General features: G+C 55.2%; 10 protein-coding genes across 10 annotated transcripts; 3 read left to right on the forward strand and 7 right to left on the reverse strand.

Moving 5' to 3' along the window:
* Positions 1-35: 35 nt before the first annotated feature.
* Positions 36-681, reverse strand: SPRG_04383 (hypothetical protein). The gene is made up of 2 exons (XM_012343312.1): positions 265-681; positions 36-211 (listed from the first exon to the last, which is right to left on the reverse strand). The coding sequence occupies exons 1-2, from the start codon at positions 627-629 to the stop codon at positions 49-51; spliced, it is 528 nt and encodes a 175-aa protein (XP_012198702.1). The 5' UTR covers positions 630-681; the 3' UTR covers positions 36-48.
* Positions 682-1,511: 830 nt separating this feature from the next.
* On the forward strand, positions 1,512-2,326 carry SPRG_04384 (hypothetical protein). The gene has a single exon (XM_012343313.1). It carries the CDS (start codon positions 1,585-1,587, stop codon positions 2,146-2,148), a length of 564 nt encoding a protein of 187 aa, XP_012198703.1. The 5' UTR covers positions 1,512-1,584; the 3' UTR covers positions 2,149-2,326.
* On the reverse strand, positions 2,277-6,510 carry SPRG_04385 (hypothetical protein). Its single transcript, XM_012343314.1, has 20 exons — positions 6,201-6,510; positions 6,018-6,154; positions 5,840-5,978; positions 5,608-5,792; positions 5,360-5,558; positions 5,174-5,307; positions 4,964-5,131; positions 4,770-4,891; positions 4,318-4,487; positions 4,092-4,273; positions 3,846-4,042; positions 3,704-3,820; positions 3,607-3,656; positions 3,370-3,557; positions 3,209-3,327; positions 3,021-3,168; positions 2,910-2,975; positions 2,718-2,864; positions 2,534-2,671; positions 2,277-2,488 (listed from the first exon to the last, which is right to left on the reverse strand). The coding sequence occupies exons 1-20, from the start codon at positions 6,367-6,369 to the stop codon at positions 2,363-2,365; spliced, it is 2,901 nt and encodes a 966-aa protein (XP_012198704.1). The 5' UTR covers positions 6,370-6,510; the 3' UTR covers positions 2,277-2,362.
* A 174-nt stretch (positions 6,511-6,684) lies between these two features.
* Positions 6,685-7,800, reverse strand: SPRG_04386 (hypothetical protein; the record flags this gene model as incomplete). The annotated part of the gene is made up of 8 exons (XM_012343315.1): positions 6,685-6,712; positions 6,756-6,887; positions 6,936-7,027; positions 7,070-7,136; positions 7,162-7,450; positions 7,493-7,562; positions 7,607-7,663; positions 7,708-7,800. The coding sequence occupies 8 exons, from the start codon at positions 7,798-7,800 to the stop codon at positions 6,685-6,687; spliced, it is 828 nt and encodes a 275-aa protein (XP_012198705.1).
* A 292-nt stretch (positions 7,801-8,092) lies between these two features.
* SPRG_04387 (hypothetical protein) lies at positions 8,093-9,737 on the reverse strand. The gene is made up of 2 exons (XM_012343316.1): positions 9,065-9,737; positions 8,093-9,014 (listed from the first exon to the last, which is right to left on the reverse strand). Exons 1-2 carry the CDS (start codon positions 9,611-9,613, stop codon positions 8,193-8,195), a joined length of 1,371 nt encoding a protein of 456 aa, XP_012198706.1. The 5' UTR covers positions 9,614-9,737; the 3' UTR covers positions 8,093-8,192.
* Positions 9,738-10,144: 407 nt separating this feature from the next.
* On the reverse strand, positions 10,145-11,713 carry SPRG_04388 (hypothetical protein; the record flags this gene model as incomplete). The annotated part of the gene is made up of 2 exons (XM_012343317.1): positions 10,145-11,430; positions 11,632-11,713. The coding sequence occupies 2 exons, from the start codon at positions 11,711-11,713 to the stop codon at positions 10,145-10,147; spliced, it is 1,368 nt and encodes a 455-aa protein (XP_012198707.1).
* A 1,539-nt stretch (positions 11,714-13,252) lies between these two features.
* On the forward strand, positions 13,253-13,629 carry SPRG_04389 (hypothetical protein; the record flags this gene model as incomplete). The annotated part of the gene is made up of 2 exons (XM_012343318.1): positions 13,253-13,260; positions 13,299-13,629. The coding sequence occupies 2 exons, from the start codon at positions 13,253-13,255 to the stop codon at positions 13,627-13,629; spliced, it is 339 nt and encodes a 112-aa protein (XP_012198708.1).
* A 378-nt stretch (positions 13,630-14,007) lies between these two features.
* On the forward strand, positions 14,008-14,404 carry SPRG_04390 (hypothetical protein; the record flags this gene model as incomplete). Its single annotated transcript, XM_012343319.1, has 2 exons — positions 14,008-14,118; positions 14,261-14,404. The coding sequence occupies 2 exons, from the start codon at positions 14,008-14,010 to the stop codon at positions 14,402-14,404; spliced, it is 255 nt and encodes an 84-aa protein (XP_012198709.1).
* Positions 14,405-16,359: 1,955 nt separating this feature from the next.
* On the reverse strand, positions 16,360-16,905 carry SPRG_04391 (hypothetical protein; the record flags this gene model as incomplete). Its single annotated transcript, XM_012343320.1, has 3 exons — positions 16,360-16,425; positions 16,475-16,496; positions 16,727-16,905. The coding sequence occupies 3 exons, from the start codon at positions 16,903-16,905 to the stop codon at positions 16,360-16,362; spliced, it is 267 nt and encodes an 88-aa protein (XP_012198710.1).
* A 6,085-nt stretch (positions 16,906-22,990) lies between these two features.
* SPRG_04392 (hypothetical protein) lies at positions 22,991-23,585 on the reverse strand (the record flags this gene model as incomplete). The annotated part of the gene is given in 3 exon segments (XM_012343321.1): positions 22,991-23,165; positions 23,505-23,569; positions 23,574-23,585. Coding segments are annotated over 3 exon segments (252 nt in total).
* Between the last annotated feature and the right edge of the window lie 530 nt (positions 23,586-24,115).

A 24,115-nucleotide genomic window follows, 5' to 3' on the forward strand; every position in this document is an offset into this window, starting at 1 on the left:
CGACTCGGGCGCAAATTCGATCGGCTGCTGCCACACAATACAGTTATACTAGGATCGTGGCACGCGGAATGGCCGATCGCGGCCGCCAAAACGTAGCTGACCAGACTCTTTTCTCCCACCGAGGCCCCCGCCGAGACGCCGAGGCTTCCAGCCGGGCATGACGCGCTCCCGCTCAAACTCGACGAGGATTCGACGTCCATCGAGAAGCATTCTACACAGCGCCACGACATCGTTGTCGCACAGCGTCCGCAGGAAGCGTCGTACCGGTTCGTGGCTCGATAGGCGGCTTCAAAGTCCTTCTCGCGGGCGTACGCGATGAAGGCGTACCCGCGGCTCTCCTGCGTCACGACGTGCCGCACCAATCGCAAGTGACGGATCTCGCCAAAGCGACCAAAGACGCCGCGCAGCGTCTCCTCGGTCGTCGCGTAGTTGAGGCGCCCGACAAAGAGCGTGCAGAGCGGGTCGCCAACGATCTTGGGATCGCGCGCCGCGTCGTACGGCGCGTGGAGGGCGCGGAGGAGAGCCTTGTCGTGCGCGACGTCGGCCTCGGCGCCGTCGATAGACCCGGCAGCGATCGGGTCGTACACGGAGGCGAACCAGTGCGCCTCGCTCGGCCGGCGTGCACCCATTGGCCACGAGGTTAAACGGACAAAAACGTTGTTTAACGCTGGCGCTAAAACGCGTTAAACTGGCCAAAATTGTGGTTGGCAAAAGCACACGGCCAGGGATTAGTGATTAGCTGTGAGCAAAGCGCTTTCTCCAAGAACGAAGCTTTGACTTTAAGAACACCTTGATAGAACACTCTGCAGTCCCAATGTCGCTATCAGGAGCAACCCATATATCTTTCGTGACGTTGGGGAGCATCATGACGTGGCGGCGCCCATATTGCCGACCGACTTTTCGGATTGGTCCATCGAATTTCGGCGCGCCAATCATTGCGTCTTCTCGATGACAAGGAATGACGATACATCGAAGGATGGCGATTTCTTCGCTAATGTAGAGGCCCGCGTGAGTGCAATTTGCTTCTCCGTTTGACATCGTCGACACGGTGACGTGGCAGTTCTCGCGCAACACCGCGTTCTCTCGATGTTTTGCGTCTGATGCTGCATGTCTTCTTGCGTCGACTCGGATTTTCTCGATTGCGAAAGATTTGCCGACACCCATGCGGGATTGGGTTGCAGTCGATGCGGTCACCGCTGCCGAAGACCGTCTAGGATCCGTCATGTTTCACGACGCACCAGGCGACGTCTCTGAGGGATCTGGTGATAACCGCGTCTCTTGCCTCTGAAGCCTAATTCCGCAACCACGTGCGAGCGAGCGTGTAGTATCTGAACACAAAGCATTGCTCCATGGTAGTAATTGTACTGCATAGGACGCCAACCGACATGGGCGCCGTGGTTGCTCTTGGCGCCGCCGTCTGGCCCTCGTCAACAACTGGCGATTTGTGTACTAAAATGCACCCAATCGCCAGTTCGCATACAAATGCGCCGATATCTTTCGACACGCGCAATAAAAGACGCCGTTGTGAGTCACGCGGGCAGGCGATCGGTGTCTGTTGCACACTACCAAGTTGGCTCGACGACGATGATGAAGCTTGTGCTCGTGGCGACGTCCGTGGCCTCGGCCGCAGCTGCGCTCGCAGCGCCGTGCTCGACCGCCGACCTCTCTCCCATTACGACGTACCTCGTGGCCCAGATGAGCTACTCGGGCTGTAAGAAGGCAAGCGGCGTGAGCCTCGTCGACTTTTTCACGACAACCGCGGTCCCTGCCAAAGACGACGTGATCGCGTTCCAGTCGTCACTCGACTGCAAGGACCTCTATGAACGCTTCCAGGCTGTGCCTGGACCGACGTGCTCGCTTTGGGACGTCAACTATGCTGACGCGAGAGTGCTCTCGTTCAGTGCGCTCGCGGCCATCAAGGCGGGCGCGGCCATGCCATCGAACGCACCCACCACGAAGACGTTGCCGGTGACGTTGCCGGCGACGACAACCCCCGCGGTCGCGAACGTGACGACGCTGCCTGTCACGACCAAGCCGGCGACGACTAAGCCGCCGTCGTCGGGCTCGATGTCTGGCAACACGACGGAGGAGCCGATCATTACGTTGGCACCGACGCCTGTGCCGACGTTTGCGACGATCAAAAGGTGACGCCGACGCCGGCGCTGTCGAGTGCGATCGGCGTTTCTCTCTCGGCCGCGTCGCTTGCGGTCGCTGCGGCGCACTGGATGCTGTAAATGCAACGGCCCAAATGGACCTGCGCCCATCGTAGGTATTTTACTCGAATCAATCGTTCAAACACGCATACACTGTTTGAGCTTTTTCTGCCATCCCGTACACCATCTAATGCGCGAATGCAAGCGTCCTACCACAAGGATGTCATGGCAACGGCGGCGTCTTGGTTGAGCCGCGACTCGTGCGGATCGTCGTCGTCGTCCGCCATCGGATTGAGCTGGTGCTGAAGTCGGTTTGCGCTCGTGGGGCGGGGCGCCTGCGCATTCGTGCGTGCTGGAGCTTCGGTATTCTCACGGCGTACCTCTTTTTCGGGCGTTGTGGCGTCGCTGAAGAGGAGGGCGTCGGATGACCGCAACGACGGCAGCGGGTGGTACATATACGGGGGTAGCTGCATCGTGTCGAGAAGATTGGTCAGCGTATTGGCCGATGCCGCCGGTGTCTAACGTCGCGGTTAGGGTTGTCGACCAGATCATCGTCATATCAACTTCGGCTGGATTTAGAATCGAAATGGCCGTCGAGTACTGAACGAGCGCCGGGTGGATGACGTTCTGGAAAGCTGGGAACGGCGCAGTTGCCAGTACCGGTGCAGATGCCGCGTTGGTGCGTGGAATGAGCAGTCCCCCCGACGGCGTCTTCTCTGTCATGTCAGAAGCATGGATAAGAGGTTGGTCGTTTACCATTGGCAGTACCGCCGGATGGTCGTCGCACTGACCGCCGTTGATCGCCCAGTTGGTGCACGCGACCTGTGGCCTAGCTTAAACAGACAGAAAGACAGGATTCGGACGCACGTGACTGCATTTTTGGCCACCGCCGTGAGCCTTGCAAAAGCCACCACCCCGCTGAGTCTTTTGACACTCGGCCGCTTTGCACTGCTGGCCGCCACCATGGTTGATACAGAAGCCCCGGCTCTTGGCCTGCCTCGTGCACTCGGGGGCGCTAAACACGCATGACAACATGCGCTTGTCCGGCGTTGTACCTGCAGGGTTTGACGCCTCCGTGGGCCTTGCAAAGACCTTTGGTCTGGACAGCTTTTTCGCACTGCGGGACCTTGCACCGGGCCTTGCCGCCATGCGCACAGCAGAGCCCAAACCGCGTCTGAGCCGACGTCAATCTTTATCCGGGCAAGACGCGACGCACCTGCTTCTTTGTGCAGCCGTCAACGGAGCAGTTGACACCTCCGCCATGGGCAAGGCAAAAGCCACCTCCTTGATTGAACTTCAGGCAGCCCTTGACCGAGCAGCGCTTGCCTGCGCCGCCGCCATGCGCCTTGCAAAAGCCGCCGTTCAGGACCCACTCGCCGCATTCGGTGAATTGACACTTCTTGCCTGCGTCACACAAGTCTCACGCTAAATTCTGCGGGAGCATGGGTCGTACCACCACCGTGGGCTTTGCAAAAACCGCCGCCGCGGTTTACCTTGTTGCACCTACGTATGACCATCGTTTGCAGCAACTTCTTGGACAACGGAGGTACCCGGGCGACCGGCAACGCGTGCCGCCGCCGTGGGCGATGCAGAACCCGCCGCCTTTGTCCTTCTTGGTGCACCCGTCGGCCTTGCACGTGTAGCCGCCTCCGTGCGTCTTGCAAAAGCTACGGTGACGTGAGGTCGTTGCACACATCGTGGTTCGGCGCACCCTTTGCCGAGATCCAAGCGCGGGCAGCCTCGTGCTTGCACATGGGTTTGGTGGTGTGCTCGTAGCAAAAGCCTTGGCGGTACTGCTTCTTTGGGCAGTTGTCCTGTTTGCAGAGCCGGCCACCGCCATGGCCGAGGCAAAAGCCTTTGCCGGCGTCGTACTTGGTGCACCCTTCCGTCTATGCACGACGTAAGTAGTCATTGTCTTACGAGAGGGCCTCAAGAAACCTGGCACTTGCGGCCACCGCCATGCTTGCAGCAGACACGCGCTTTGCCGACGGCAGCGTTCGTGCAGTCGGGCAGCATGCACTTTTTCGTTCCGCCATGTTTTTTACATGTGCGCATATCAAACTGTGGGCACGTGGCGACGGTGCAGAGCCGGCCACCGCCATGGGCGATGCACATGCCACCTGGTCCGACATGAGCTCCTCGCACCTCGAGGGGCAAATCGTACCTGCTTGGGCATACTTGGAGCAGCCGCCTTCGAAGCGGCATTGATTGGGCTTGCGCAGGCTGTGGAGTGACGGAGGCGGCGTCTCAGTTGTCGGGAGGTAGTAGCTCAGCTGGCCTTTCCCGGTGTCGTCAAAGAGCTCGTCGCCATGCTCTGGCTTGCGCTCAATGGTACTGCAACCGAATGCCGAACTTCGAAGAAAGGTTGGATTGGTCCGTTCTGGTACATTTGCGCCAATCCGATCGGGAGCGAAGTTCGAAGGCAGACACACCAGCGTGAGTGAGCGCGTTGGTGTGTGTGAGCTCGAAAGATAGACTTGGCCAGGGGTCGCCAAGGCATTTTGGCCATTACAGGATTGACTGAACAGGTCAAGAATGTTCCAGCAGCTCCAAAGGCTTGAATTCCTCGAAGGTTAAATGCGAGGACTGCACTCTCTTGGAAATGTGGAAAACTACTGCAGCGACTTCAGAATGGCGGCCAGGTCCGCGTCCGAGTACAGCGAGCAACCAAGGCGATGGTGCACGATGCCCAGAAAGATACGTGCCGCGATGGGGAGTACCCCATCGTTGAAGTCAAACTATAGCATTTCGTGAGTCTCGTAGTCCATGCCTCTTGCGCACCGTGTCGCTGTGCAGGTTGCGGTTCTGACCAATCGCCTAAAGTTGCACTTATGCGTGAGCTCATGCTTCATTGAGGGAGCTACCGCGTCCTTTGTCCCAAGGAAGAAGAAGGCGCCGGGACGTGCTTGGAGGTAGTAGGAAAAGTCTTCGGACGCAGGGTTCGGTAGCCCCGCAGAGGTGACATTCTCAACACCCAGCTATGTACATCGTCAGTACGCACGTATCGGTGAGGTGCGGACCGCAGCTTGGGCAACGTCGCGAACAGCGTTGGCCTCGTCTGTCGTGTTGAACGTAACGGGGTAGCCTTCCCGAAAGCTAAGCTCGCCCTTCACGTTGTGCGCCGCGGCCGTGTGCGCAACGATCGCGTGCATGCCTAGCCGCAGTGGCGGTTCTCAGCTCGGTCGGTGTCGCAAGAGATGGTGTACGCGCTTGGAGGATGTCGAAGACTGCGGGCGAGAAGTCACGACACGTGCCGGAGAGTACGACAGACGACGGGATGACGTTGTCGGCCTCGCCACCGTGCACCTGCGTGATCGAGAGAATCGCGCTGTCCTGGGCCGCAACGCTGCGGCTCACAACTGACTGCATCGCGACAATGATATGGCCCGCAGCAACGATTGGGTCCTAAATGCAGCATCACGATGCGGCTTGTCACGTCAATGGAGAGGCGGACGGTGGTTTGGTGGGGGGCAGAGCCGTGTCCGCCTGGACCCGAAAGTCGGATACTGAAGCGGCTCGAGTGCGACATCATCGGGCCCGGCTGCACGAGGAGCGAGCCAAAGCGTGCGGGCATGTTATGGTACCCGTACACCTCGTCGACATCATCGAGGCAGCCGCCCTTGATCATCTCGACAGCACCTTGTAACGCGTCATCATGCCATACGAGTAGAGAGAGGGCGCCGCACCAAAGTGACCTTCCTCGGCGGGCTGGAAGAGAAGGCGAACGCGGGTGTTGGGTGGCAGCAAGTGGCGTTGCCGGTTCACCAAGACGGCAAAGCCTAGAAGCGATGCCATGTGCCCATCGTGCCCACACATATGCGCAGCCTAAGAAACATGAAGCAGTGCATAAGAATGAAGGCGTACGTGCGGCTGCGTCGAGTGATATTCGAGGTGCGGATTGTTCTCTTGCATCGGCAGCGCGTCCATGTCGGCGCGAAAGGCCACACACTTGCGCGACGACGCGCCTTCGTCTGCGGGACCGTCGATGTCCACAATCAGGCCTGGAAAAGGCCTCGTCGAGCAGCAGTATCTGGCGTCGGTGCGTACCAGTGTTGGCGCAGGTGCGAATGGTCTCGACGGGGATCTTGGCCTCGTTGATGAGGTACGCGCGGATAGTTTCTTGGGTCTTAAACTCCTTGAAGCTCACCTCTGGCTGCGCGTGCAGCGCGCGACGGACCTCGACGAGGCTGCGGAAGTAGCTGTCAAAGTCCATCATGGGTCGACAGGCAAAAAAAAGTGCAGCTCAACAACGCAATCCATGATTCTCACAAAAAGCATGGTACCGTGTTGCAAAGAATGAATTCCCCACTTGAAGTTGGGCCGAGGCGGCTCGTGAAATTGCAGGGATCCTGCATGAACACAACTCACACGAAAGACTACACATCTAAGCTAGAGGACCCCCCAAGCACCTACGCAATGGACGCGTTTTATCTGGTCACAGCTAGTACTCTCTTCGTACGCTAGTACTCTAAAAAAAACGACTGCTAGCGGACAAGCAGGATGCGTTCTCGAAAATGCGGCGTTCTTTACTTTATTCGTCTTCGTAGGCCCACGGGTTCCTACGGATCGATGAGGCGCGAGGTGGGTCCAGGAACGACGAACTCGTGCAAGAAATCTTCGATGGCGTGGCGCAGACCGACGTTCGGCCGCAATTGCGCCCGCGTCAGCTTCTCTCGCGTCAGCGGGTCGATCGCTTGCACGTCCAGATGCTGCTCGATCCACTTGCGCTCGTAGCTACAGCAGACATCAATAGAGCCATGCGCTGCACGTGTGACGTCGTACGACACTCCGTTGGGCGTCGAGACGGGGTCCAGCATGATGTCCATGCCAATCGGGCACAACAAGTACTCTGGGATCTTGCGCTGATGGGGTGCCTAGGTGCAAAATAAATGATTTGCAAGAGCACGCTCATGTACATGCGGCGACGTCTCAAGCAGTTCCATCATGTGCGCCAGAACGAGGTCGTGCTCTTCGTGGATCACCCTGCGCCCACGTCAGGTCAGTCAACACGGATGTCAACGAGTACGTGTGGTCATCGCCGGTGCGGAGGCGACTTTGGCGGGAGACGTCGAGCATTCCCGCGACTAGGGACTTGACGCGAGCATGGCGCTGCCCCCGAACGCGCTGCACCTCGTTCCACTTGAGTTTTTTTGCCCGGCGCAGCTGCTGCAGCACGTCTTCTACAAACGTCGCAGGTGTCGCCGAGCTCTGAGCCTTCTCAATCGACGTCTGAAATGCTTGGATGCCTCGGCTGTACTCTGCCGCGCCAACGCACGCCTTCCCGAGCAAGTAGTAGGCTACAAAGCACTGCCGTGTCGGTCGCGAGCGACAAGACGAACCTTTGGCGTTGGCAGAATCGAGCTGCGTTGCGCGCGTGCAGTCATCTTGAGCTTCTGGATACCGCTCCAGCTACGCGCATGTTGGCGTGAGTGGTTCGTCGTGTGGCCGCCGACCTGGAGGTAGCAGAGCGCGCGGTTCGTGTAGAAGGCCGCGACCGTCGAACACAGACACTACGAGCACGCTGAGGAGAGGTTGCAACGCAGCGAATGGGTACGATGGCTTCCGTGTAGCAGTCGATGGCCGCCGAGAACTTTTGCTTCTTGTAGCACGCGTTCCCGCGGTCCTTCATCATGACGGCCTGCTCCATACCTCGCTGGAAATATATTTTTGTTCTTGACGCGCGTTCTTAACACCAGGTTTGTTTTTCCGGATACCAGCAAGTCAAGTCGTGTCTGACGTGGCAGTCACAGCGCCCAGAGAGACAGACGTACGTACGAACGCGGTCTGGCAAAGCCCGAGGGGCTATAATACCAGGTAGAGTATCTACTGGTATCCTGGTACATTGCTATCTCTGTAGTACGTGCCTAGATGCGGTCGGACGCGTAAGGCTATTCACCACCAATTCTGTGGAGAGGCTAGCGAACACGTCTGAATTCAGAGGACTCACGGGTAGCGGCAGCGTCCATGTCAAGTCAGGATTCCATGACGTGGGAATATTATATATATGTGGTTCGTAAAATCTGGCGTACCATCTCCAACTTACTCGTCGTCTTCGTCGACTTCGATGCCGTAGGCCGCCATCATCTCTTCACGGTTCGTGGGCGTGTTCTCGGCGAGCTTCTTGTACAGAACCGACTCCTCAAAGTCCTTGCCCGAGCAGAGGCACGACATTTCGTACGCCTTCTCGTAAGCCTCGGTAGCTCCGTTGATGTCGCCAGCACCAATGAGGGTCTGCGCGAGGTGGTCGTAATGCTGCGTCTTGAGGTCGTGCGGGTACGGCACGACATAGTTCAGGCACTCGAGCACGCGGTTGTAGATCTTCGCGGCCTCCGTCTCCGGAAGCTCATCGTCGTCCATCGAGACAGAACTCAGCGCTTCGATGGCGAGGTAGAAGACATAATGGTACTTGTGCAGCGGCGACGCCGCAATGACGCCGTCCAACTCGGTCAGCGTCTCGACGTCACCGATCTCGTCGACGTCAGCGATCTCGTGCATCTCGACGTCGGCCGTCTCGTCGGCAGAGAACGTGTAGTTGCATGTCGTGCAGACAAAGGCGCCGTTGGTCGGGTGGACGATACCAGCGCAGCTGCCCGCCTTGCACTTGAAGGCGCGAGCAAAGTCGGGGATGGCGCCCGTGCACGACGCACACGTGCACTCCATCTTGTCCTCGGCGAGCGTCTCGCGGCGGTCCGAGATCGGGCTGTAGAAGAGATCGAGGATGTCAAGGGTCAAGGTTTCGCCGACCGCGATGGGCTTGATGGCCGTGACCCACATGGACGTGCCAGAGACCGTGATGTTGCAGTTGGGCAAGCACGCGTGCGGGAGCTTCGAGACATAGAGGAAGAGACCGCTGCCGTTGATCTACAAGTGCTGCGTGAGACTCCACGTTTCGCAACGAGTGGGTTCGGTACCTCTTCAAGGGCGTGGCAGTGCTTGTTGAGGACACCAATGACATGGGCAACGTTGTCATCCGTCATGCACGAAGGAACGACAGACGGGAATTGGGCACGAAGATCCACGGCCGCGTCGAGGAAGTTGGCGGACTCATCGGCGTTGACCGAGAGCGCGTACAGAGGAGCCAGCGCACCAGCATCCGCCTCGACGAGGTGGAAGCACTTGAAGAGGTTCTTGCGGATGTCAACCATGTTGAGCGGCTCCTTCGTCTCGGCAAACTCCATGAGCTTGTCAAAGTTCTCGATGACGGCGGGCGAGACGGCCTCAAGGTCGTCTTCATCAAGCGACTCCGGTTCGTCCTCCTCCTCGACTTCGGCGCAGCCGCCGCAATCATCGTCCTCGCAGTCCTCATCGCAGCAGTTGTCCATGTCCATGTTGCCAAAGCTGGACGACACGAACGCTTCTTCATGGAAGATGACGGTGCCGGCCTCAAAGGCCGCCGTGGCCACAATGGGCTTGGTAATGTCTTGCGAGATCGAAGCGGCGGTGAAGGCAGGTCCAAACATTGGAGTGGCGATTGGAAAGTGGTGACTTGCTACGCTGCGGAAGCCGCCTCGCAGTTGGTGGTCACGGCGACGAAGGGAGCTTCTTCACGCGTGCGACACGCCACCGCGCTCTGCCGCATGTAACACAGCCTGGGAAATGCCCTTATCCGGTCGCGTGACACGTTTTTCAGAGTTTGCACTTGACGATGCCGACTCTCAAGTTGAATCTGTCAGAAAATGGTGTCACGCTACTGGATGTCTGGGACCCGCCGGCTGACCAAGCAGCTGCTGTCGCACGACAGAACTTGAAGGACGTCCGAGGAGGAGTTGGCGGCTGGATCGCGAGCCACGGATACTTTTTTTGAAGTCGATACATTGGTGGTCGGCGGCTTTCAGTTGCCACGCGCAAGGGTCCAACGTCTCACAACAAACGCGCCGCGTCTCTCAAAAGCTTCTACTGAGCAGCATTACGCACCCGAATGAGGAATTGAAGGATGAGCTGTGTATTATCACAAGCTCGACGCAATCGTCAAAGGTTAAGTTATGGATTTTCTATTCTTCATCTTCATCGTCGCTGTCCAAGCCGTACGCGACCATCCATTCTTCGCGCGACGCTGGCGTGTGCTCGACGAGCTTCTTGTAAAACACGGACTTTTCGTACTCGGCGCCGGAGCAGAGGCACGACATCTCGTAGGCGCGCTCGTAGGCTTCCGTGGCGCCGTTGACGTTACCGTTCGAGATGAGCGCCTGCGCCAGGTTGTCGTAATGCTGCGTCTTCTCGTCGTGAGGGTAGGGCACCACGTAGTTGATGCACTCGAGCATGCGGCGGCAAACGACCTCGATTTCAGCATCGTCTTCCTCGGACCACGAGGCAGAGAGGTTCTCGAGTGCCATGTAGCACACGTGATGGTACTTGTGCAACGGCGAGGCCGCGATGATGGCGTCGTACTCGGCAAACGTCGTGGCGGCTTCCAGCGCGACGATGAGCGGCATGTCCAGCGCTTCGGCTTCTTCCGCTTCTTCGTCGGACCACGCGGCATGGCAGGTCGTACAGGCGTACTTTTCGGCCGTCGGGTGCACGATGCCGTCGCACGCGGTGTCCTTGCACTTGAAAGCGCGAGCAAAGTCGGGAATCGCACCCGTACAGTACCCGCAATTGCAGTGGATCTCTTCCGTCGCGAGCGCCTCGGCACGATCGTTGGAGGCCGAGTAGAACACATCCATGAGGTCCACCGTCAACGGCTCACCGATTACGATCGGCTTGATGGCCGTTGCCCAAATCGTCGTGCCATCGACAGTCAAATTGACGTTGGGGAGGCAAGAGTGGTTGAGCTTGGAGATGTATTGGAACAAACCGCTCCCGTCGATCTCTTCAAGCGATTGGGAATGGTTGTGAAGGACGCCAATGAAGTGCGCGACGTTGGCATCCGAGAGGCCACCGGGGATGATCTCGGGAAGCTCCGTGCGGAGGGCAAGAGCCGTGTCGAGGCACGATGGCACGTCATCGGAGATGACCGAGAGGTTGCTGACAAAGTCGAGCGTCGATGCGTCGCTCGTGAAGTGGTGGAAGAGCTTCACGAGGTTCTTGCGGATGTCGACCATGCTGAGCACATCGTGGGCCTCACAGAACGCCATGAACTTGTCAAAGTTTGCAACGACGGCAGGGGACACCGAGTCCACCTCGTCTTCAGTGAGCTCTTCCTTGATGTCTTCGCCGTCGTCGACTTCAATGCAACCGCCGCACTCGTCATCGTCGCAGTCGGAATCGTGGCCTTCGTCCATGTCCGTGTTGCCAAAGCTGGAAGCAACGAGCGCTTTTTCTTGGAAGAGGACGGTGCCTGCAGCGATGGCCGACGTAGCGACAATGCCCTTTGCGTCCACAGCCACTGGCGCGGAGGCGAAAGCAGGCGCGGAGAGGGACGAGACCATGGTGGTTGCCGATGGGAAGTTGGAGAGTGAGCCGAACTAGCTGTTCAAATAGGGTGGCTCACCAGCTGGTTGGATAAAGGCTGCGCGATGGTACACTCGGATTTCTATACCGAGGCCACAGGCCAGCTGCAGCGACGGCCGACAGCCGCGAATCATGGCCTTCGAGCCATTCAAAATGAGCGGCCGCGACATGCTCCCACACTCGCCGCCTTCTTTTGACACCAAGAGTGGTCCTGCACCACGGCAAGCAGCGCTGCAAAAACGCACGCGGTCGTACGTACTACATAAGGGAATGTTTATTCTCTTGGTACCGGTACTGCACCAGGTAGTACATGTACCGTAGAACAGCTATACTCGGACGAATCGCTGTGTTGTCGCGGTGACGATGAGTCTACTGTATCCAGTCCGAGTTTGTCCATGCTGTTAATAAGAGGAGCTTTAAGAGGTACATGTGTACATCAAGTTGTATTGCTCAATATACAAGATGCTTGAAGGCAGAGAAGAAGCTCCGTTCTCAAACTCGCGTTAGCGGTCGCGTTGTTGATTTAACATCCATGAGGATTGCACTTTGCGATTTTTGGCATGGTGGCGCGTTGTCAGCTAAGTCATGGAGCAATCTAGAACCACGCCACCGAGAAGGGGGTGGCCAAGTCTTCGCCTCAGTGGCGGGGCTCTTCATGGCGCTCTGCGCTGTCGCGGCTGTGCCGCTGACGACAATATGGCAAAGTTAATGCGACTAATCAACACCTTTTAATCGAGCCTGCGTGTTTCCAGCCTCTCTATGTTTTCTTCCAAAACTTAAACGCCGCTACAATCAGGCGCGTCACAAGACGCCCAACCCAAACACGCTGACACGTTGAGTCTCTCAGGTAGCGGTGGCAAATCCACGTTTCTTGTCTTCAACCAGCACCGAAGCACTGCGGTAACCTTGACACCCTGAATACGCTAGGCATGACAATCCTCTTACGCGCGATCGGCTTCTTGGGCACATATCGGTCCATTACTCGATGATGAAAATGCATTTGATGCACGAGCGTTTTCTCGACGCGTAGAACTAGGGGCAGAATACCGATCACCAAACTTCGCAAAGAGATGGCCAGGACGGTATGACTGTGCCGCTCTAGCTCCCAAAGTACTGGCTGTGCACTAGCTTGCTGCGCAGCTCCATGACGAAGAAAGTGAACGGTACCAGTGGAATCTCGCAAGACGCCAAGTTCCGGCGTAAAGTCCGGCAGACCGGTAGTGTCACACCGGTAGCGTCTTTTGCGGAGAGTTATGCCAAAGGCGCGTGTCGGCAATGGGTTGCGGAAAGCCATAGATAGACCAAGACAACAAAGCAACTGCTCGAGAGGTCTGGCCGCGTTTGCACCACCATGACCATGACCGAGGGTTGTTGCTTTTGTTATTCTTCCCACGTTGGGTAAGTCGAGCGAATTCGTTCCGCGTTTAATGCCGTTAGGTTGAGGTTATGCTCTAAGTGGGGCAAGCGCATGTGTCGACCCAGCACGCTATACGGCCTGCGCAGGTCCATGCGCTGCTCATCGTGACTCACGGATATGGAAACCTCGCCTAGGGCAACCTCAGGGGCAGCGAGCTCGACGAAGCAACCGGTAAGACCTCGACAAGCTGCTAGCTCGCTTGAGTGGCATCTTCTTGTGGTCACATCTCGATGGCCCGTCCTTGTAACAATATCGCTACAAACATCCCCGGTGTCTCTATAATTCGTCGGTCATGACGGGGTACGGACGATGGTTTTGCCACAGGCCAACCGATCCAGTTCGGCGAAGGGACGCTCACCTGCCTGCCTGCCCAAGCCCAACAAGCGCCAAGCCTTGTGCTCGAGCGTCTGTCCGATCGTGCTGGTTAACTGCATCCGGAAGGCCGTCTCTGTGATGGTCCTCGCTCGGATCCAGGAGAAGCCCGATAAGCAGATTGGCGAGTACCAGAGCTGCTTCGTTCCTGGACGCAGTACGGCCGATGTCTTGTGGTCGCACCAGTGGCCTGTCGCCCAGATCCGCCAGTATGATGAGCAGTTCTCTATCCTAGGTATCGACTTCTTCTGTGCGTTCGACACGATCGACTGCGCGAAGGTCCTCACGGTGCTCTGAGGCTTCCCCAACGATGACTAAGTGCCTCTAGTTCGGAGGCTGCTCTCGACCACGACGCCTCGGCTGCGTCACAGCGGCAAGTCGAGACGAACATTAGCACGCCACAAGACGACTCGTTGTCCCCGGCTGTGTATTACATTTAATATCTTGACGTCGCTGTCAAGGATTTCGCGCAGACGCTCAAATAGGAGGGCAACCTCCTCAACCGCGCTTTCGCCTACACGGACAACTCACTGGATTTCATCTGTTACGACGACGCTACCATGACCGCGATCAAGGGCGCGGCGTCATCCGTCTTCGCCCGATGTGACCTCCAGATGAACGATGACAAGACCAGAAAATACGCAGGTATTTCGGTCGACGCAGGTCGACGCGCCGATGTACGCCGCTTCGTTGGCGTGGTTCACGACCAAGAAGCTCGGGAGCCTCCTCGACGACGCCGCCCATTTGCACGCTCGGAAGCGGCTGGCGATCAGCGGCCTTCACAACGTCCGTGAAAGATCTGGATGCGCCGAGGCCGCATTTCAGAAGGCAACCGTGTGCGGCTGGACAAGTGCTAGATGCTCCTGGTCCTTTTGAACAACTGTGGCACGTTGGCCCTGACGCCTATGAGCCTGGCGGGCCTTGACAGCTTCCATCGCCGGGTAGCTGTGTCGTCAGTATCTTTCATCCGAATACGCTCGCCGACGTTGCGTTGAAGCGCTGCGACAGCATCCCACTGAGCGAGATTATTGTCCGCCAGCAACGGCGCCTGGTGGGCCACGTGCTCGCCTGAAGAAAGACGCCGCTGCCAGCGTTGCAGCTACCCGCTTCATCGCCCACCCGAGGCGCCCCGTATTTTAGGCCGCACCATAATCACGTTTCCGATCATCGACGCGACCTCTAGTCGCCTGCGTCTCTTGAGGGCGTTGACAAACTGCACAGCTGTGCTGCCGATCGCGACACCTGGAAGGAGGACTCTACGGAGCTTGTCGTCATGACCTCGCTCGCGGCCGCAAGTGCCTCCGGGCGACTACAGATAGCAAAACGCGCCGCCGCCTGCGCAGCCAGAGCCACATCCCGGCGGGCGAATAAAGAAGGAAATGGCTAGTCTCTGCGTATGCGAAGTCGTTGTAAAAAACATAACACATAGCGCGAAACACGTTGTTATGCATGACGGGGTACGAGCCTGGTGGGTCCATCGAAGGATACTAGACGCTGTACAACGACCTAGGTGCGTCAGGCCACGGCACTTTTGCTCGCGACCTTCGACAACATTCACGCCTACCCAAGCCGCGCAGGGGTACCAGCTGGAGTACTCGCAAGCACCCCGCGTTTCGCATCGTGAACGACGTCGCTGGTCGCTGCCCACCGGCACTTTTTTGGTACTGGGCTCTACCTATCTTGGGCAATGCATTTCACTCTACGAGCGAGCATTTCACTCTACGAGCGAGTCATTCTTTGCGCACGAGATAGATGCTTACTAGTACATCGACCACAGGTCCACGACCAACTAACCGACGGAGGTGTCGAGCGACTCGACACTGAGGCTACGGGCATGGGTGCGACCCTCGAAGCGATTGCTGCAGCCCAAGGAGAATGACGTCAAGTTTTATGGGGTTATGGTGTCAATCGATAATTGGCAAAAACGCATGTTTCTTTTCCCGGCCGAGTCGTACTACGTATATCACTTGAATCTGCTGGTGATGTCGGTATATTGGAGCTGTGGAACGTCGCGAATGCCGTGCCTACCTTGGCGCTCCGTGGCTTGATGCCCGACATGCACTGCAATGAATCAGCACGTAATACCACAGCCATTATGATCGCATCTGCCCCGCTGTCCTAATTTGATCGCGATATGTGTATATTGATGCAGCATGTGCAGATTGACATGTTCCTACGACACCGGCGTCGTCAAGAGTTGTGACAATGAACCTCCACAAGATGCTTGTTCATAGCTTTGAATCGAAGAGCTTTCAACACACACAGCGCAGCGACATCGTGTACAACATCTGACGGAAGGCGAAGAATAGAAACTTGCTTTTGGGCATGAAATAGCCGATACGGCAATGTCGTTCTCGATCGAGCAATTGCAGTGCGAGCACGACGCCAACAACCAGGCATGTCCAAGTGAAGTACGCTCCGATGGGCGTGACAGCGACTAAGTTCGCACGCGGACGCACGGTCCACAGAATCTCTGCAGTGTATCTGCCACTCTTGCCTGCTGGCCTGCGCATTGAAGCAATGGCGGTGTCGTTGGGTGGCTCCAAGTTGAAGCTTCCGTGCAAAGACGAAGCTAGCGTGGTGTCGAGCTGTTCACGATCACTAAGCTGCGCGCATGGGGTGGTCTATATTTTGCAGTCAGAAAGGGAAAAGGAAGAGTGATCTCATTAATGATATTCAAAATTGTGTGCAAGCGATATTTTGCGCAGATCTTTCTGTCAATGGTAAATGTAAGCCCGCTGAGGCCGATGGGCCCTACATCACCTCAGGGCATCACCTAGTCGTTATGGGCAGTAACCACAACTACCTTCCATGCACATGGCGACGAGGGCCATGGAGAGAATGGACACTGGCGCGCTGTGTAAGGCAGTATTTGAAGAACATGATCACGAGATCACGGAGGAAGTAGAAACGCAACGCCATGTGCTTGGTGCGCCGCCTGTGGTCTGGCGACGTGGATCGCGCTTTGGTTGTCCATGTGCATGAGCAGCTGTGGCACTTGAGCAAGCTTGGTTGCGGAGAGTAGGTTCACGGGGCCGCGACGTACTTGGGCTCGGTCGTCGAGAGCGTCGCGAGCTTCTGGAGTTTGGACTGCTATGAGATTGGGCTGTGTCGCAGCATCCAGACGTAGCCACAGGTGGACCAGCCAGTCGCGGTGTCGTCGCCTTAACTCGAGTCCGTAAAGCACGTGAGCTGGTCGGCGGGTGAGCCGTTTGTATAATAATTATGCACACCGACATTGAGGGAGCCAATGTGGTGCTGTATCTCGCGTTTTGCAATGTCGACATGGACTGGGCGCGGTTCTTGGTGTTGCGCAAGATCTGAGAGACGAAGTTGGCAATGCCCAGTCGCATCATCCAGGTACAGTAGTAAAGAGAGCCGATGATGGACTTACGGGCACTGGGCAGCGTCGGCGAGCAAAGCTCTGTCCTTGCTGCCGCGGCGCGTGTCCAGCGGGAACCGTGCGTAGACATGAGTCGTGTCGTGAAGGCTAAAATGCTTCGCCAGGGTGAAGATGTACTTGCGCTGCGTGCTCGACGTGATGCCTTGATCAGTGTCGCACTGGACTTCCATGCTGAGGATGAGCTTAGCGGGAACGAGGAATTGGGGCTGACCATCACCCCCAACGACTGCCGCTGACGTGCACTTGGAGTCCGTCGACGATCGCCTTTACGTCCTCAGTCCGACTCGTGCGTGTGTACGCGTTTGCTCTAGGCGGGCATCCAAACCATCATGATATACGTTGATAGTTTACTGGTGTGCGCCAACAAGACAGCATCGCCCTTAAACCGACCGACTCGATGACCTCGGTGCAAAACTTGCTACGTTCGCAGTGCTAATGTTGGCGTGCTTGTGCGCGTTCGTGGCAACGGCGTGATGGTTACGTTGCACTTCGTGCTATAGAGGACCAGAACCAGGCATATCCATTTGCTTTTGACTGCGGTGCGGACGTCTTGATGTAATCGATGCCGTCGCGCTAGCGGTGACCTAGCGGCAGAACAACCAGTAGCGTCTTGTACGTGGGCTGGAAGAGCCTGTGACTAGTCGTTTCAATGCGAGGTTCGTATGCGTGGTGCCGAGCGGTGCCGATGGCGCTGGTTGGTAGTGCGCAAACAGGATTTGGTTCCTGACGACGTGACGTGCGGCGGCTGCAGGGCAGGCGTGATAAAGGCAGGCACTGGATGCGTGGAAGTGGCCAAGGCTTGTACGTAAAACTGCGCGCCACAAAATGCAGCGACGGCATCTGATAGCTTTTGCCAGCGCCATGAATTTGTCTCAACAAGGTTGTGTTGCTTGCTGGGGTATTCGTGCAAAATGTGATCCACAGGTTGACGGTAAGAGCACTGGCGGCTTGGAACGCGACGCCGCCGCCATACTGGGCCAGGAGCGCTGGGCGAGGAGCTTGTTCTTGATGCTGCTGTACGACGCTGTCAATCGTGGCGTATCGTCCAGATTTATGCGCGCGTGCCGCAAGGATCGCATTGACTTTAGCTGAGAGGCTCGCCAGGGTGCGTAATGGAATATCGATGATAAGGTCGGTCTCCAAGGTCGTGTTGTTGCTGGCTTCGAGGCGTCCGACGAGAGGTTGTTAACTGCTGAAGTTGATGTCCTTTAAGTTGACGCATCCCACAAGAAGAGAATAATCTCGGCACGTAAAGCCACGCGGTCTGTCTTGGGGGTCCCCGCAACCCTCAAAACTCAATTCGCGAGCATCGTACAGTCGGTGAAAACGCGGTCGATGGAATTTCGACGTAGCAGCTTGACTTGCCGCGGGGTGAACCATATGCCCCTATAGCCACACTCGTTTCGGTGTGGAGTAGTTGCCCCCAAGAGTGCTTGTTTTGAAATTGTAGTGTCAGGCAGGAGTTGCCGTGTCTCCTATTCCTCGAAGCACAAAGATCTAGTAGGTACACACTCCTCGTTCCGACTGACCGGAGGCAAAGCCGAATTGGCTGCGGATCTCGTAGCGCACCCGGTAGCGCATCTATGTGACGCGTAAGGAGGGTTTTAGTTGTGGTGTTTTGGCCTGCTCGGTAACCGGAGGCTTTTAGATCGGTGACCGCTTTTGCGGTATACTGGGTTTTCACAATTTTAGATTTGCAACATCGCATTGGTCATATATAGCGTTGCCCACCCATACGCCTATTAGAAAAAAGCTCTAAATGGTAGAAGCTCCATGAAGCTGCAGTCCATGGTGTTGCGCGAAGCACGTGCTGCTGAGCCGCAAATACGAGCGCAGCGATTACGCGCACGCAGTGCGCAACTTTGAGCCTTATGCAACGTCTTCTCCGTGACGTCGTTGTCAGGCTGTTGATTTTCGTTAGTCTTTCAAGCCTATGTGAGCTGTGCGACGCGTTTGTACAAACGCTCTGCAAGGACTATGCGATGACACTGCCGTGAGCTACAAATCCAGATAAAACGGCAACACATGACGGCAATCAGTAGTAGCAGTAGCTTGTAATGTACAGGGCTGCCTGCATACACGTATTTCGGCGCAGGTGGAGGCAAATTACGAAATGAACTAGCTACCCATGGCTCTAGCAAGTTTGCAAGTTTGAGTAATTGGCTTAGCCAGTCAGTCGGTTACCATCGATCACCGAATCAAAGCATTGCACATGATCAATTACAACCATTCCATGCGGGCAGTCGGTCATAAAAAGCTGATAACCAATAAATTCCGTTATCCCTGGAAAGTTTATCTCCTATTGCTTTAAGAAGAAGAAAAAAAATCTAGGTACACCCTCCTCGGATCACAAAGCTCGGACCTACCGGTGGCGAAGCCGACGCGGCCACGAAGCGGCCCCACGAGCAAAGCGAGTGCGCGTACGCAGTGCGCAATGAATAGGTCTGCGTATCTCATCAGTCGGCGCAGTTGTGCGGGCTATGTAGGATTGTCAGGGGCAGTTTTCCAACCGAGGTGGATATTTAGACATTGCCGGATAAATTGTCCTAAATCGGTATAGTGAGAGCAAATATTATGAAATGACACCCGATTCGGGTTTTCTGGGCTATAAGGCGTCACCTTGCTCACGACATGCCCCGAAGCTGCAAACGAGCGGAGAGAGTCCACTTCTAGCGCGAAGCGCTAGCCACGCAGCGGCAGAGACGAGCTCAGCGATTATGTGTTTGTATGGCGTGTAAGTATGACGTCGATGTTCGTAGCAAGCGAGCTTTATGTGGGGTTGATCGTCTCACCACCGGTAGGTTATCATACCAATGACCCATCGCGCAAAGCCCGTGCTGGTCTGTGGCAGTTCTGGAGGGGCAATCAAGGTACGGACGTGTAGAGCGTTGGCTAGCTAAGTGCATTGACTAGCGCATTGGCAGGACGCTCTGGACAAAAGATTCTTACCGTTCTTGGTAACTGGATGGGGCCGGATTAGGGTATCGGTAACTGGCTTCATATGGCCGACCGTGTGCAAAGAATGGGTGTGATTGGTCAGTACGTGGATGTGCGATGCTTTGAATGGGCGATGGATGGTAACCGACTGACTGGCTGAGCAAAGTACTTCAACTTTCCAGCGCCATGGTGGCTCATTTCGGAATATGCCTCCCCCTGCACAGAACTACATGTACGCAGAAAGCCCCGTTAATTAGAAGCTACTGATCGCCGTTTCGTGTTGCCGTTTTATCTGTTTTCAGCAGCATGTATATCAGTGGTATCTGCCCGCAGTTAGGTTTCACTGATCTGTGGTGTGCATCGTGCACACGGCTCTTGGTTCATAGTCTTTGAATGTACCCTGCCAGTCGTTGTTTGTATTCTTTCTGTGCGAAGACACCATCGCATTATTTCTACTCTCTCGCAGTGTCCACTGTTGCATGGCTGTCTTCTACTGCACCCTTCTGTATTCACAGTTAGCGATATCCACGCAACTCACTGCGGGATTGCAACGCACAAAATCGTCGCATAGCATCACCTTTTGCATACCTCCGGACTTCGCCTATAAGTAGGTATGCGACCTTAGACAAATCAACATCGCACATTTCTGAACACGACGGACCAAAATATAATTTGTGGTAAACAATTCTTAACAAGGTACTTGGCACAGGAAGCTACCAGCACGAACAAACTGTTTAAGATCACTCGCCATTGATTCCTTGCCACTCTGGTTTGCGCTGGACGCGAAGGAGTTAGCATTACTCATAACAAACAGAAAGACCTTTTGCCTGACACTGCAACGTCGTACCAAGTTGGTACATACTATCAGGCAACTACTCCGCCCAAAGAAGATAGCGCCCACGATAGAGTGTGGCCGTAGGGCCACAGGGCTCACCCTAGTATACCGAAAAACGGAAAGTAATCGTCGTCCAGAGCGTCCCGTCGAAGCGCCAGCAAGTCACTAAGCCAACCAACAATACCCACAGAGCAAACCTCAATCGCCTCGTTAGTAAGTGGTAACCCACGATTTGAAAAGGCCTGCGAATCTTCGACAGTGAACATACCAGTGAATAGATACCCTGCTAGGAGATGCAAACAGAAAAACATCTCCGTCTTGAGCAGCCCCAAGAAATGTGAGCGGGTGCGCTGCGCGCCCCAAAATCATGCGCAATGCTTGCGCGAAATCGCTTCGCGGCCGCGTCAGCTTTGCCTCCGATCGGTCCGAGGAGGGTGTACCTAGATATTTAAGCTTTAAGCAATGGAAGATAACTTCTGCATGACACTGACAACGCTATTGGATACGAACGGAACCTCTCACCCTCTCACGCTAGCATTCAATCTTAATTACAGTGCTCAAGTAGCGAATTGGCCAAAGAAGGTGGCTTACAACTAAAGCTAGATATCAAAAATGAATGAACAGACAATGCTTTTAGGTGTCTGCCGTTTCGATATCGCGCCTACAAACGATGTATCTGTGGTGCTGTGGCGCACAGCACAACGCACGATGTCACAACGCTACACCTTTTCTCGCGTAGCAACGTGGGCTATGATTTCGGCTGGATTTGGGTAACGCCATTTTAAGGGCACCAGGTACTCAGACGACGTGGCTTGCCGCGACGCTCGTATGGCCATGGCTCGCTCCGGTGTGCTGTGCGCTCTGTTTCTTACGTCCATTGCTGTGTAAGTGCTTGTCGCTGGCAGCGGTCGGTGGTCGCGCCGATGGCGCCGCCTTCGCGCACTCGGCACCAAATGCCCCTCGATGAATCGTGGCCTGTCGAGTCCCCGGCGGCCGTCAAGAAGATGAGACGTTGCTGGCTCTCCCGTGCTTTTGCCCCGCGTGCGCGGTCACCCTGCGTCCGCGAAGTCTTGTCGCCTCCCGGTCGTTCGCCGCCGACACGAGTCGTCCAGCCTCGCAACGTGCGCAGACATGTTAATAAAATAATCGGGCTATATCTGAATGTTAAAATTCGACAAATAAATCCCGGTAAAATATCTATTTACGGGCTCTGTCGAATTTAGATTTTTTTTTACTGGGCTTGTCGAATCAGGAGAGATTAATATTTATCGTATAAATAAAATTCGAATTTGTGAATTTGAAAAAGTCGTATGGACCAATCACTTCGGCCGCATCCATCCAGGGTAGGGTATTTATGATCCAACGATCAACGCAGTCGAGTCGACAGAGCGGTTGGGCGAATCGTGCTGTCTTGTCGACAGCACAGTCTTGTAAGCACAGTCGAGTTGATAGTGCAGTCCTGTTGACAAATTCCGACCTTCTCGCGCTTCGTGCTTTTGCCGTGATAACAACAGTCGTCGACAAGCAGGACTACGCCAAGCGCCTCGCTAAGAAGGCCAAGGTCATGCCCCGGCAAAGAAGTACGACGACATTCCTAAAGTGATCCGACCGACGTCCAACATGGTCAAGCGCTTCTTCTCGCTCGCGAAGATCGTGCGCTCGGCACGTCGCAAGAGCATGACGGCGGGCAATTTCTAGGCGGTTCTTTTTCTTAAGATGAACCGCGAGTACTGGCCGCTGGACGAGGTCGCCAATGTCGTTCACCATGGATCCGAAGAAGAAATCAACAAAGGAGACGATGAAGAAGGTTCGATCGACGACGACGATAAAGACGACGAGGAGGAGGAAGAGGAGGAGGACGACGGTGACAGTGATTAAGAGGACGACGACGATGACTCGATGTAATATGCTTGTTGTTCATAGCTAGCCGCCTACTGCCACGATATTAACTCGTTACATTTTTGCATTTGACTTGAGAATACCTAGCGGAAATTCAAATCTATAGATAAATCTTTAGGATTGTAGATTAGATATATATCGGCGATCCGGTTGAAGATCAATTATTTGATTTTCCCCATCCAGAAGATTATATCTATATATATCTGACCCCCTCCAAATATAAATGATTTAATTTTTTCACATGTCTGCGCGTGCGGCGTCGGTTCTATTTGCTCGTTCGGTATCCGGATTTATGCGGATGCGGGCTAGGAGACTTCCGTTTGAAACACACCCGACAGCTTGGACTCCTCTGTGGTTCGAGTGCAGGAGCTTGCGTACGACTTCGCGCGAGCTAGCACTCGGCGAGTGGGGTCCAACAAAGGATGGATCTCTCTGTGCGCAGCTCACTCCCAACGACCAGGTCCAGGTGACAACCTACCACGTATTCAGGCGTAGTATACGTATGCGAAGTCTTTGAGTTAGTTTTTGCTAATTTGATTTCAACGTGAACAATTTTGATTTATGGAATAAACGTGGGCGGTGTGCTACAACTGGGAATGGCGCGAGGCCACAGAAATGTTGTAAACACATCGTTCAACATAAGTAGGGAAGCTGGTCTTCTGGCAATAATTCGTGTCCTGCTGCATCGTCCCAATCAACTCCGAATGGACGCATTGGCCACCAACTAACTCACTTATCGACATGAATTGCAACCGGTGTCTACAGAAACGATTGCAATGCTCAGCGAAACCTTGGCAGTGTTGCGATATAAATAGCTCGATAGCTCGATAGCTCGATAGAAAGATGGAAAGATAGATAGATAGATAGATAGATAGATAGATAGATAGATAGATAGATAGATAGATAGATAGATAGATAGATAGATAGATAGATAGATAGATAGATAGATAGATAGATAGATAGATAGATAGATAGATAGATAGATAGATAGATAGATAGATAGATAGATAGATAGATAGATAGATAAGAGATGGTGAATTCACTCCGATCTAGACAGCTACGGGTGATAGCTAGCTTACGTCTCGAAAACTCACACACCTGCACAGTTTTCTTTGAGTAAAAGCTGCACAGCGACAACAGGAGATGTCGACGCCGCTGCAGCACTACACAAAGATTCATCTTCTGGGCAAACCCACCACGTGCACCATAGGTCAGATGAGGTTACTCCGCGGTGTGGCTCCCGGCCGAAGCCCGGTAGCGGTCTACGACAGCCCGCAGTGGAGGTCGCGTTCGGCGCACGCGTCCTACACGTATTCGTCATGTGAAATCGTGTTTGCATCGGGCAAGGTGCGTTAAACGTGTACTAGTATAGTACAAGAGCATAATAAAATCCGGTACAAGAGCTACCGCACAGACATACCGCTAGGTCGCACGCTACCCCGATACCAAACCGAAATAAAAGCTCGATGGTACCCTGCACAAACCTTCTGCACGGATCAAACCACTGAGCATGCTACGCAGAAAGACCGCTAGATGGCCCACCGGCCCTACGCCCCATCGAAACGGCAACGAAACGGCAAAGACCCTAGAAAACGCGAGGTTTGAGGCAGGGTACGTTGAGCTTCAATGCACATGATTCCGTACACCAACGAGTCCAAACTACGACACACGCACGTAGTACGCTATCCCACGGCTAGATTGTACGTCAC

The sequence above is a fragment of the Saprolegnia parasitica genome (genome assembly GCF_000151545.1).
Source record: "Saprolegnia parasitica CBS 223.65 unplaced genomic scaffold supercont2.13, whole genome shotgun sequence".
Taxonomy (NCBI): Eukaryota; Oomycota; class Saprolegniomycetes; order Saprolegniales; family Saprolegniaceae; genus Saprolegnia; species Saprolegnia parasitica.